A 12,571-nucleotide genomic window follows, 5' to 3' on the forward strand; every position below is an offset into this window, starting at 1 on the left:
AGCATTAAAGTAGACATCATGCAAGACTACAGTCATCAATGACCTTGGACCACAGAAGGTATTTAAACTGGTGACCCACAATGCTGGGAAGATGAAGGCTGCTTGGTCTAAAGTGGAGGAGTTCTACCCTCACATCACACCCATTGGCTGTGCTGCTCATGCATTGAATCTGCTCCTCAAGGACGTCATGGCACTGAAAACAATGGATACACTCTACAGGAGCGCCAAGGAAATGGTTATGTATGTGAAGGGTCATCAAGTTATAGTAGCGATCTACCTCGACTTTGTGGATCTGAGGCTCTTTCCCCTGTTGCCTCCATCATCCTCCAAATCCCACCAACATCAGCAGCCTCAGAGTGAAACTGGTCCTTGTTTGGGAACACACACACCAAAGCACGCAACAGGCTGACCAATCCAAGGGTTGAAAAATTGGTGGCCATCCAGGCAAATGTGAGGCTTTTTGAGCCTTACAACGAGCCATCCTCAAGGTTGGAAAGTGACAGTGAAGATGAGACCTCAGTCTGATGTCCAAGAGGTGAACATTGAGGTCCAGGGAGAAGACATGGAAGCCTGAGAGGAAGACAACCAAAGCCTTAGTTTCTAGACTCTCATTTCTGATGTTGAAAACATTTTTGGGAGATGTGAGGGATCATTCCATATTCCCTTTTGTTCAGTGAAATCATCCCATGTTTATTTGACCTTTTATTTAACTAGGCAAGTCAGTTAAGAACAATTTTTATTTTCAATGACGGCCTAGGAACAGTGGGTTTAACTGCCTTGTTCAGGGGCAGAACGACAGATTTGTACCTTGTCAGCTCGGGGATTCGATCCTGCAACCTTTCGGTTATTAGTCCAACGCTCTACCTGCCCGTCCCATGTGAAGAGTCAACTCATTTAATTAAAGTTCCGTTTGTTACTACATTTTTATTTCTATTGGAAGGATTTAATAATTTGGGATTGTCTACTTATAAGGTAAAAGGTTTATGTTTCTGTCTCCATATGATATGGTAAATCTAGCCAATGCAAGAAACATCTACATTTTTAAATGGTATTAATATTAATTTGCATATATTTCCATTAATTCCCACAGACAGTTTCCACCTCTGAATATTTCCCAAAATGTGCAACCCTAGTTATGACTCATACTGTTGTAATTGAAGCAGTAGCATACAGTATGTAGATAGACACCTTCTGGTTAGTATTACAGATGCTACTACTGGGCATGCGTGGTACAGTACTTCATAGGATCGCTGCACGATGAAAAGAGAATTGTAACCAGATCTACAAACTGATATATGATCACTTCATAGCTTTAGTGTTTTTATTAGCTTGACAGTCGTGTTTTGTCATCAGACAGTAATCATGTCTTGTCCATTCATCTTTGATGTTTCTTTATTTCTCCTTGTCACTGTCTGACAGCTATGACACTGAGTCTGCTGGGCCTAATGCGGCCGGCTTTGTGCCGATCCCTTGTCCCCATGGTGAGGTCTCCTCAGCTGGTAGTCATCACCAGGGTCCAACTGCCGCTCCCAAATATCTTTCATCAAAACATGGTCCCCCCTGCTGCCTCCTGCGTACGCTTCTACGCCACCAAGAAGAGTAAAGGTGAAGTGGGGGGCTTGCCTCAGTAGCTTTTTATTTTAGCTGAAGGATTTAGCTAGTAGTGTTACCATCAAAGGAAATATAGTGGTAGGGATCAATACCTACTGAAGTGGTCAGAACATTCAGGAGGTTAAAACCCCACTTCACTGTGCCTTGCTTTTATTTGTAATAACAGTGATAGACAAGACTACCAGCCCTCCCCTCCATCCTCTCCTTCTGTTTTTCCCCTTTTGAAGTCTTTCTGAAAACTGCCTGCTTTTATTTTTTCCCTCAGCTAAGGCAGCAAAGGGCCAGGCTTCCAAAGTGAACATCAACTCCTCGCTGGTGGAGGATATCATCAGTCTGGAGGAAATGAAGGAGGATATGGCCGCCGTCCTCACCACCCTGAAGGACGACTTCAGCCGCAACCTGAGCATCAGAACCTCTCCAGGTGCGTAGGGGCCGTGGACTGTAAGGTAGGGGCTATTTCCATGGAGAGGATAGTCTCTCATGACCGACTGTTGATTATCTGGCCAGTGCACTCGGTTCTAGGTGCTGAGATTATGTAGAGGATACCTTTCAGTTCTGTCAGTAGAGGAAACCTTTCAGTTCTGTCAGTAGAGGAAACCTTTCAGTTCTGTCAGTAGAGGAAACCTTTCGGTTCTGTCAGTAGAGGAAACCTTTCGGTTCTGTCAGTAGAGGAAACCTTTTGGTTCTGTCAGTAGAGGATACCTTTTGGTTCTGTCAGTAGAGGATACCTTTTGGTTCTGTCAGTAGAGGATACCTTTTGGTTCTGTCAGTAGAGGATACCTTTTGGTTCTGTCAGTAGAGGATACCTTTTGGTTCTGTCAGTAGAGGATACCTTTTGGTTCTGTCAGTAGAGGATACCTTTTGGTTCTGTCAGTAGAGGATACCTTTTGGTTCTGTCAGTAGAGGATACCTTTTGGTTCTGTCAGTAGAGGATACCTTTTGGTTCTGTCAGTAGAGGATACCTTTCGGTTCTGTCAGTAGAGGATACCTTTCGGTTCTGTCAGTAGAGGATACCTTTCGGTTCTGTCAGTAGAGGATACCTTTCGGTTCTGTCAGTAGAGGATACCTTTCGGTTCTGTCAGTAGAGGATACCTTTCGGTTCTGTCAGTAGAGGATACCTTTCGGTTCTGTCAGTAGAGGACACCTTTCGGTTCTGTCAGTACCACTGTCTGATGTTTCAATGCGGGATGCAAAGCTCTGAAGGCCTGACGTTAAGTGTTGCCCTTCTTTGTAAGCTTTAAAAGACCAAAGTCAACTGTTGGTTTTCACTATTGATTGTTAGTTAAAAGATGAGGAAAAAGTGCATCTCCATCTGTTTACTTTCTCCCTGACAAATGGCCTGAGGGGGGGAAGAGTGATCCCTGCCCTTTACCTTGACCCCTGTTTCCTGAACTACATCCAGTTCAAAGCCTCCCCCTCTCCCCTCGTGGCAGACCAACCCTGAGAGGGGAGCTGAAGGGAGGGCCCCAGGGGGAGGAAGCTGTAATACCAGGATTTATACACAGATTAAATACCCCTCCCCTCTTCCTTCCTTCCTCCCCCTCACCTTCTCCATCCCTCTCTCCTTACATTCTCCTTCTATTCCTCATCCTTACCCTCTTCCCCCCTCCTCCCCCTCTTTGCCCCTCTGTCCAGATGCACAGTAATCTGTGGAAGCAGCAGGATTTAGAGCTGACAGAAATTCTGACTGGAAAGATTCTGGAATGGGGGGAATCATGACATCATTTTGTTCTTGTGTGTGTTCGATAGTCTCATCTGGGCCTCATTATGTGGTGTGTTTTGTTGTATGTAAAGTCAGCTTAGCTGAAGGAAGGGCTGTTGTATAGGACATGTTAATATGGTGAACCAGGCATCTGGGTACTCGCAGCCAGCGTGGAGGTATTACAGCCTGTTACTCTCGGTTCCTCTGCTAGAAGACTAACCTCTCTTGTCCATGGGAACGTTGGACTAACGTCAGGCTATCCAGTCCTCCCTGAACAGCTCGGTGTATACTGCCTCAGATGAATATACTGAAACAAGAGCATTTTCTCAACCCATATATGTATCAGGTCTGGATGCCAGACATCCTCAACCCAAACACACATATTTACAACCCCAGTCTGTCTCCCAGAGATGGGTCAGAGCATTAGCTTCCATAGTTCAAAACAACTAGTTAATGTCATCCTCATGATCATAAGATACCCCAGGGCACCCACCCACTAAACATCGCCAGTGTAAAGTCACACAGGATCCACCTGGAAGTCTGCTGTCTGATGGGACTTTATCACGAGGAACCCCGGGTCGGGTCGAGAACTAGAGAGAGGAAAGGGCAGGTAGCTCTTACCTGAATATGTCCTGTAAGAATACATTTTTGTATTCTGTTGCAAAATGTTTTTCTACAGTGTGCCCTACTGAACAAAACCCATGGTAAATGTTTTTTTTTTTGGAGAAGGCCTGTATTGTTGACTAGTAGTCTACCTTCTGCCATGTTGGGTCAACTGCCTGTGCCCTGACCAGGAAGAGTCCATTTGGCTAATGGCTTTCCAGTCGATCCTCATCCCTCCTCATGCCGTTTAGGAAATGCCTGTGTGCCCTCTGGAAGCGCTAGCAGATGTGCAGGCAGCCAGGTCGTCTCTGGTCGACCATCCGGCTCTAGCAGTTAGCCTGGGGACGAGGTTAGGGCTCGAGTAACGCAGGCTAAAAAAGGTAGATTACTCTATGGTCCACCCCACCCTCCACACTTCTCCACAAGTGAGGGATAGAGTTGGTGATGTAAGCCAGAGGACGGCGAGGGAGGAAACCACAGCATCTGAGGTAAGCCAGATGAGAAGAGGAGACCCATGTTGAAGCTTTGGTTCTGCAGTCTGCACTGTTAGGGGGTGACCGAGAGAGGAGATGAGGGTTGGGGGGTACCTCCTGCACCCCAGCTGAAACCAAACCTGCATCCCACTCTCTGCCAACAGTCTGAGGCTTCATAGTGATCATACAACGGTTTAGTTGTCTTGGTCATGTCTTGTTTTATGCTGGGACTCAAGAATTACGTGTATTTTTATATTCTGTTCATAAAGCATCTCAGAGGAGTAACATGACATGGACAGTGGGGACCTGATCCTAGATCGGCACTCCTACTCTGACCTGCTGTATGAATACGGGCCCTGGTCCTTTTGGGTTTTCAGGAGCTCTGGATCACATCGTGGTGTCCACGGCAGACGGCAAGTTCCCACTGAACCAGCTGGGTCAGATCTCCGTGAAGTCCCCTCAGCTCATCGTGGTCAACATGACTGGTTTCCCAGAGGTGAGCTCACAAATGCACAGTACAGACACACACTGTATGAACTACACTCTGGGCTGATGGCAACACATTTTGAAATTGGCATGTCATTTTAGAAACCTGGACTGAAATCTCCTACTCTTGTCTCATCCAGTGCATGGAAGGTTGAGCAGTGTTAAGTGTCGACACACAACCTCCATCGATCTCTCTCGTTCTCTCTTACTCCTTTCTCCTTCTCTGAAACTCGAGTCGGTTAGTGATCGATGGTTCAGGGAAGCTCTTTGTTCTGGGATAAGATTAAAACAAATGCCAAGACTCTGTGGTCAGCTGTCATCAGCAGGAAGTGACCGCGCTTTGCCCTCTGGGAAGGAGGAGAGCTAACTGCTCCAATAGATTCTCTCTTTCTCACAGACACACTGAAAGGGAACAACTCTCCTCCCTGGGTTTCTCCTTCCCCTGGTCTTTTCTCCCTCCAGCATCCTATGTTGTTAATGAGGGTTGTCCCTGTCTAATTCTGGGATCAGTTTTAAAGGGAGGTTGATGCTCTTTGGCCTTGGCTCAGATCCATTTAGTACTGCAGAGTACTACATGAGCAGCTGAACCTGGAACGTAGTACTCTTGTCACTGTAGGTGTACTAATACATTATTCTGGTAGACAACAGAGTCATTATCTAGGAGATGTATGTTAGAACTAACGGTCCGCAAACTACTGCAGCATAAATACTAGAGGCTGACGGGAGGGGTCGGGAGACACTGTGGCCCTGTCCGACGTTACCCCCGAAAGGGGCCAAACAGGCAGGATATAACCCCACCCACTTTGCCAAAGCACAGCCCCCACACCACTAGAGGGATATCTTCAACCACCAACTTACCATCCTAAGACGAGGCAGAAGATCTCCCCCTTGGCATGAACCCAGGGTGTGAACGGCAGGACCAACGGGTAGGAGATGGGTAGGAGACGGGTAGGGGATGGGTAGGAGCAGGCCCATGTAAAGCTTTGTAGGTTAACAATAAAACCTTGAAATAAGCCCTGGCCTTAACAAGTCAGTGTAGAGAGGCTAGCACTGGAGTAATATGATCACATTTTTGGGTTCTAGTCAGGATTCTAGCAGCCATGTTTAGCACTAACTGATGTTTATTTAGTGCTTTATCTGGGTAGCCAGAAAGTAGAGCATTGCAGTAGTCTAACCAAGAAGTGACAAAAGCACTCCCATTACCTAATAGTCTTAACAGCCCTGCTAAGGCAACACAGGGGTGACTGCACAGCACCCAGAGCAAATAGGATTATAATTATTCACATCAATTACCCATGATCCTAACGAGAGGCCATTGTTTTCCAGCCATTCAGTACTGCAGTTCAGTGTTACTGCAAACCTCCAGTGGCTGTTGTGCAGTGGTGATGGCAGCATGAATTAAACCACTTGGATCTGAAGGAACAAAGGGATGTAAAAGGTCTGTGTGGGATCCTCAACATGTTTACTTTGGCTCTGTTCATTCCTCTCGGTTGGACTGTGGCTTTGAACTGCCTCAGTGTAATTCCACAATTTAACATATTAACCAGAACATGCCTGGTGTTTACAGAGCTGGCCAGAACAGAGCACAGCATTCCCCCACTTTTCCCTAATGGCTAGAGCTGTAGGAAGTAATGATGAATTCAGTACTGAGAACAATCAAACACAGGTATGGGATGGCTCTCTGGAGTAACTAGAGAATAGGAGAGAACCAGAGAATGGGAGAAGCTGTTTATTTAATCATTCATTTTTAACCCCCTTTTTCTCCCCAATTTCGTGATTACGATCTTGTCCCATCACTGCAACTCCCCAACGGGCTCTGGAGAGGCTTGCGGAACATGACCCGCCTAGCCGCGCTTCTTAACACCCGACCACTTTACCTGGAAGCCAGCTGCACCAATGTGTTGGAGGAAACACACTCTCCCTCGGTTACCTCTCCTTTCTGTCTTCTCTGTTTCTGACGCTCTCCCTCGGTTACCTCTCCTTTCTGTCTTCTCTGTTTCTGACGCTCTCCCTCGGGCACCTCTCCTTTCTGTCTTCTCTGTTTCTGACGCTCTCCCTCGGTTACCTCTCCTTTCTGTCTTCTCTGTTTCTGACGCTCTCCCTCGGTTACCTCTCCTTTCTGTCTTCTCTGTTTCTGACGCTCTCCCTCGGTTACCTCTCCTTTCTGTCTTCTCTGTTTCTGACGCTCTCCCTCGGTTACCTCTCCTTTCTGTCTTCTCTGTTTCTGACGCTCTCCCTTGGGCACCTCTCCTTTCTGTCTTCTCTGTTTCTGACGCTCTCCCTCGGTTACCTCTCCTTTCTGTCTTCTCTGTTTCTGACGCTCTCCCTTGGGCACCTCTCCTTTCTGTCTTCTCTGTTTCTGACGCTCTCCCTCGGTTACCTCTCCTTTCTGTCTTCTCTGTTTCTGACGCTCTCCCTCGGTTACCTCTCCTTTCTGTCTTCTCTGTTTCTGACGCTCTCCCTCGGTTACCTCTCCTTTCTGTCTTCTCTGTTTCTGACGCTCTCCCTCGGGCACCTCTCCTTTCTGTCTTCTCTGTTTCTGACGCTCTCCCTCGGGCACCTCTCCTTTCTGTCTTCCCTGTTTCTGACGCTCTCCCTCGGGCACCTCTCCTTTCTGTCTTCCCTGTTTCTGACGCTCTCCCTCGGGCACCTCTCCTTTCTGTCTTCCCTGTTTCTGACGCTCTCCCTCGGGCACCTCTCCTTTCTGTCTTCCCTGTTTCTGACGCTCTCCCTCGGGCACCTCTCCTTTCTGTCTTCCCTGTTTCTGACGCTCTCCCTCGGGCACCTCTCCTTTCTGTCTTCCCTGTTTCTGACACTCTCCCTCGGGCACCTCTCCTTTCTGTCTTCTCTGTTTCTGACACTCTCCCTCGGGCACCTCTCCTTTCTGTCTTCCCTGTTTCTGACGCTCTCCCTCGTTTACCTCTCCTTTCTGTCTTCTCTGTTTCTGACGCTCTCCCTCGGTTACCTCTCCTTTCTGTCTTCTCTGTTTCTGACGCTCTCCCTTGGGCACCTCTCCTTTCTGTCTTCTCTGTTTCTAACGCTCTCCCTTGGGCACCTCTCCTTTCTGTCTTCTCTGTTTCTGACGCTCTCCCTCGGGCACCTCTCCTTTCTGTCTTCCCTGTTTCTAACGCTCTCCCCCGGGCACCTCTCCCACCACCACAGACAAATCATATATCCAGATTACAGACTTTTCATTAATTGTCTATTGGAGTTCAACCACCGTTAACATACATCTCCTAGATAATGACTCTGTTGTCTACCAGACTGTTAGTTCTAACATACATCTCGTAGATAATGACTGTTGTCTACCAGACTGTTAGTTCTAACATACATCTCGTAGATAATGACTGTTGTCTACCAGACTGTTAGTTCTAACATACATCTCGTAGATAATGACTGTTGTCTACCAGACCGTTAGTTCTAACATACATCTCCTAGATAATGACTCTGTTGTCTACCGGACCGTTAGTTCTAACATACATCTCCTAGATAATGACTCTGTTGTCTACCAGACCGTTAGTTCTAACATACATCTCCTAGATAATGACTCTGTTGTCTACCAGACCGTTAGTTCTAACATACATCTCCTAGATAATGACTCTGTTGTCTACCAGACCGTTAGTTCTAACATACATCTCCTAGATAATGACTCTGTTGTCTACCAGACCGTTAGTTCTAACATACATCTCCTAGATAATGACTCTGTTGTCTACCAGACCGTTAGTTCTAACATACATCTCCTAGATAATGACTCTGTTGTCTACCGGACCGTTAGTTCTAACATACATCTCCTAGATAATGACTCTGTTGTATGTTAGAACTAACGGTCTGGTAGACAACAGAGTCATTATCTAGGAGATGTATGTTAGAACTAACGGTCTGGTAGACATCTCCTAGATAATGACTCTGTTGTCTACCGGACCGTTAGTTCTAACATACATCTCTATGATAATGACTCTGTTGTCTACCAGACCGTTAGTTCTAACATACATCTCCTAGATAATGACTCTGTTGTCTACCGGACCGTTAGTTCTAACATACATCTCCTAGATAATGACTCTGTTGTCTACCGGACCGTTAGTTCTAACATACATATCCTAGATAATGACTCTGTTGTCTACCGGACCGTTAGTTCTAACATACATCTCCTAGATAATGACTCTGTTGTCTACCAGACCGTTAGTTCTAACATACATATCCTAGATAATGACTCTGTTGTCTACCGGACCGTTAGTTCTAACATACATATCCTAGATAATGACTCTGTTGTCTACCAGACCGTTAGTTCTAACATACATATCCTAGATAATGACTCTGTTGTCTACCAGACCGTTAGTTCTAACATACATATCCTAGATAATGACTCTGTTGTCTACCAGACCGTTAGTTCTAACATACATCTCCTAGATAATGACTCTGTTGTCTACCAGACCGTTAGTTCTAACATACATATCCTAGATAATGACTCTGTTGTCTACCAGACCGTTAGTTCTAACATACATCTCCTAGATAATGACTCTGTTGTCTACCAGACCGTTAGTTCTAACATACATATCCTAGATAATGACTCTGTTGTCTACCGGACCGTTAGTTCTAACATACATCTCCTAGATAATGACTCTGTTGTCTACCAGACCGTTAGTTCTAACATACATATCCTAGATAATGACTCTGTTGTCTACCGGACCGTTAGTTCTAACATACATCTCCTAGATAATGACTCTGTTGTCTACCAGACTGTTGTGCTGTATAGAATATATTCTATAGTGGAAAGAAACTACTCAGAATCTCCTTTTCCAATGCATAGTGAGTACCCAGCCAGACCCCCCCCCCCCCCCCCCCCCCCCCCCCCCCCCCCCTGTTCCCAGGAGACCCCGCTCTGACAGCATCAGCACTTCCACACTGCATTTGCCCCCCCCCCCCCCCCCCACACACACACGCACCCTAGCCCCCCCCAACCCCCTCTACCAGAGATTCTACACAGTTCACCCAGCTCGCCATGGATCAAAGCCAGCATGACCAAGGAGCGCCTGTGTCTGCAGTGAGAGTACTCCTGCCCCAGTCCCAGCTGGCAGTCATTAGGTTCAGGTCGAATGTGTGTTTGTGTCCTCAGGCCGTGGCTGCTGCCACCCGCGCCCTACGAGAGAGCAGCATGAAACTCAACCCTGAGGTGGATGGAACCATAATCAGGGTGGCCATTCCCAAGTGAGTGAACCAGGCTGGGCCAGAACACTGTCTCTACTCTCGCTCTCTTTTTCCTCTAAATTTCATCACTCTCTCTGTTTTACCATTTCTCTCCATGTCTTTATATTTTATCCTCCTACTTTTTCTCTTTCCAGTAATGAATTATCTTGTCAGTCCCTTCCCTGACCATCCGTCTCCTTGTAAAGAAATGCATGGATCTGTCTGTGGTTTCCAGGAGTGTCTGACACATTTATCTGACTGTCACCCAACTGGAACAGTTCTACAACACCAACCTTGGTCAGAAGTCTTCAGTTCTCTGACCAATTCTGCTCCCTGCCAAATCAAATAGCTTGATGTGCAGCCGTCACTCGCTTAACCACAAAAACATGTGGCTACGTCACAAATGGCACACTACTCCCTATGTAGTGCACTGCTTTTGACCCTGTAGTGAATACATTAGGGATGCAGGCTGTGTGATTAATAAGTACGCTCAGCAGCAGGTGCTTGTCTGGCAGCGCAGGACAGGGGGACGGACAGACGGACGCCTTCTTCCTCTGCAATCAGTCTCGGCACGCAACAACATTTGCATTTCCAAAGAGAGCGAGCGTCTTGATTGGCCCAGAATCAGTAATTACACATTATTGTTTGCAGTAAATAGACACCACTCTTGGATTGTTTGCAAATAGTCCCAGGCAAAAATACCAATTACAGAAAATAAGGTGTTAGCTGTTACACCAGCAAAACAAAGTTGTTGACTGTTCTGGGACCATAATACCTTTTATTTTATTTTGTGGCACAGAGAGCCAGTCATTTAGCCAGGTATTGTTTTAAGGAATTTAATGCTTTGGGCATTAATATGATTTGTGCCTACTTTCTCCCATAGAGAGAATATTAAACAGTGTGTTTGTGTGTGTGTGTTCATGCTTTGTGTGTGTGTGTGTGTTCATGCTTTGTGTGTGTTCATGCTTTGTGTGTGTGTTCATGCTTTGTGTGTGTGTTCATGCTTTGTGTGTGTGTATTCATGCTTTGTGTGCGTGTGTATTCATGCTTTGTGTGCGTGTGTATTCATGCTTTGTGCGTGCGACTGTGTGTGTGTTTATCGCTCGTAACACTGTGTGCTAATGTGTCCATGCAGGGTGACGCGGGAACACAGGGAGAACCTGGCAAAGCTAGCTAAGCAGTTTGGTAACAAGGCCAAGGAGTCTCTGAGGAGGGTGAGGTCCAACGCTATCACTCAGGTGAAGAAGGCCAAGGACACCGTTTCCGAGGACACCATCCATTTGGTGGAGAAACAGGTACTGAGATACCTCAACCTGTCCTATCGGAGGACAGAAATACAATGGTTATAATAGTCAGAAGGCTACAAACATTCAGATGAATCCTTACTGTTTTTTTGTGGCACCCGAATCGTTTTACAGTATTTCTATAATAGTAATAGTTGTCTAATAAGAATGTGTCTGTTGTCCACCTCTCAGGTTGGGCAGATGGCGGACAGCTTTGCAGCAGATGTAGACAAGCAGTTGACTACCAAGACGAAAGAGCTGCTGGGGTGATGACAACTAACAGCACCACACCCTTATTTTTGATACTGTCACGGTTCCTCCTGCATATATGACTGGACACGGTGCTGCACACGATACTGGACACGGTGCTGCACACGATACTGGACACTAGTTGGAGGTTTGTTTGGCGCTCGTTGGGGGCTTGTTTGTGTGTTCCAGAAGTTGGCATCGCACAACAGCGGTTGCTGGGTTCCTCACTCTCGTCTTCAAACAAACACAGAGGGGAGAAATTGACTTTTTATGGCTTCTGGGAGCCTCCTAATCAAACTGACGCTACAGAGAGCTGTGTTTATATAGGAAGCACCTCTGAGACAGAGATGATCTCCCAGAGGACAGGAAGAAGAGATATGTACGTGGTGCCAGCATTTCTTTCAGATTCACCCTTAAAGGGATAGTTCAGCCATTTTACACATGACATTTTTATTTCCTTCCACTTGGAAGCAGCTTCTCGACATAGTGACTGCAACCCTTGTAGCGCCACACCAAACTCACTGATTCGTTCTGTCAGTTTGTCCAGGATTAATCCTACAGCTACCAATGACAACACAATAAAGTGTCTACTACCATTCTGTATGGGTGCCATTAACTGAAACACTGCTTTGTACGTCATCTCTGTTCTGTTTTTTCTTCTTTACCTTTGATGTGAGTTAGATTAGTGAGTGGTAATGGTCTACTTTCTTCCTCTGTTCTAAATTATAATGTATCACACCATTCATCTATTAGGCAGGGTCTTAATATGGTGGTTTGCGTGGCCCTACCCTGAGATGCTACACACACACACACAGATGGTCATTGGATAAACAACAGTTTAGAGGAGTGCACAGATGAGGGACCTGGCAGTGGTTCTTGTGAGTCTGGGTCCATATGTCAGTAATTTGGGGGCATTGTGTACCTTGGCCCAGAACATGATCGATGGAGGAGTGAAAGACTCAAGTCCCTGGCCCCGAACG

General features: G+C 46.4%; 1 protein-coding gene across 2 annotated transcripts in view; it reads left to right on the forward strand.

The window, feature by feature from the left end:
- The window catches only part of LOC109892355 (ribosome-recycling factor, mitochondrial), a 15,267-nt gene extending 3,075 nt beyond the window's left edge, over positions 1–12,192 (forward strand). Inside the window, exons 2-7 of one of the 2 annotated variants that reach the window (XM_020484840.2) lie at positions 1,420–1,605; positions 1,877–2,032; positions 4,767–4,885; positions 9,989–10,080; positions 11,195–11,354; positions 11,535–12,192. In XM_020484840.2, the coding sequence (XP_020340429.1) occupies positions 1,422–1,605; positions 1,877–2,032; positions 4,767–4,885; positions 9,989–10,080; positions 11,195–11,354; positions 11,535–11,612 (789 nt within the window). In that variant the 5' untranslated portion in view covers positions 1,420–1,421 and the 3' untranslated portion in view covers positions 11,613–12,192. The remainder of the gene's footprint in view (positions 1–1,419; positions 1,606–1,876; positions 2,033–4,766; positions 4,886–9,988; positions 10,081–11,194; positions 11,355–11,534) is intronic. The other variant, XM_020484841.2, reaches the window with a different exon arrangement.
- The last annotated feature ends 379 nt before the right edge of the window (positions 12,193–12,571 follow it).

This window comes from Oncorhynchus kisutch, linkage group LG6 (genome assembly GCF_002021735.2).
Source record: "Oncorhynchus kisutch isolate 150728-3 linkage group LG6, Okis_V2, whole genome shotgun sequence".
Lineage (NCBI taxonomy): Eukaryota > Metazoa > Chordata > Actinopteri > Salmoniformes > Salmonidae > Oncorhynchus > Oncorhynchus kisutch.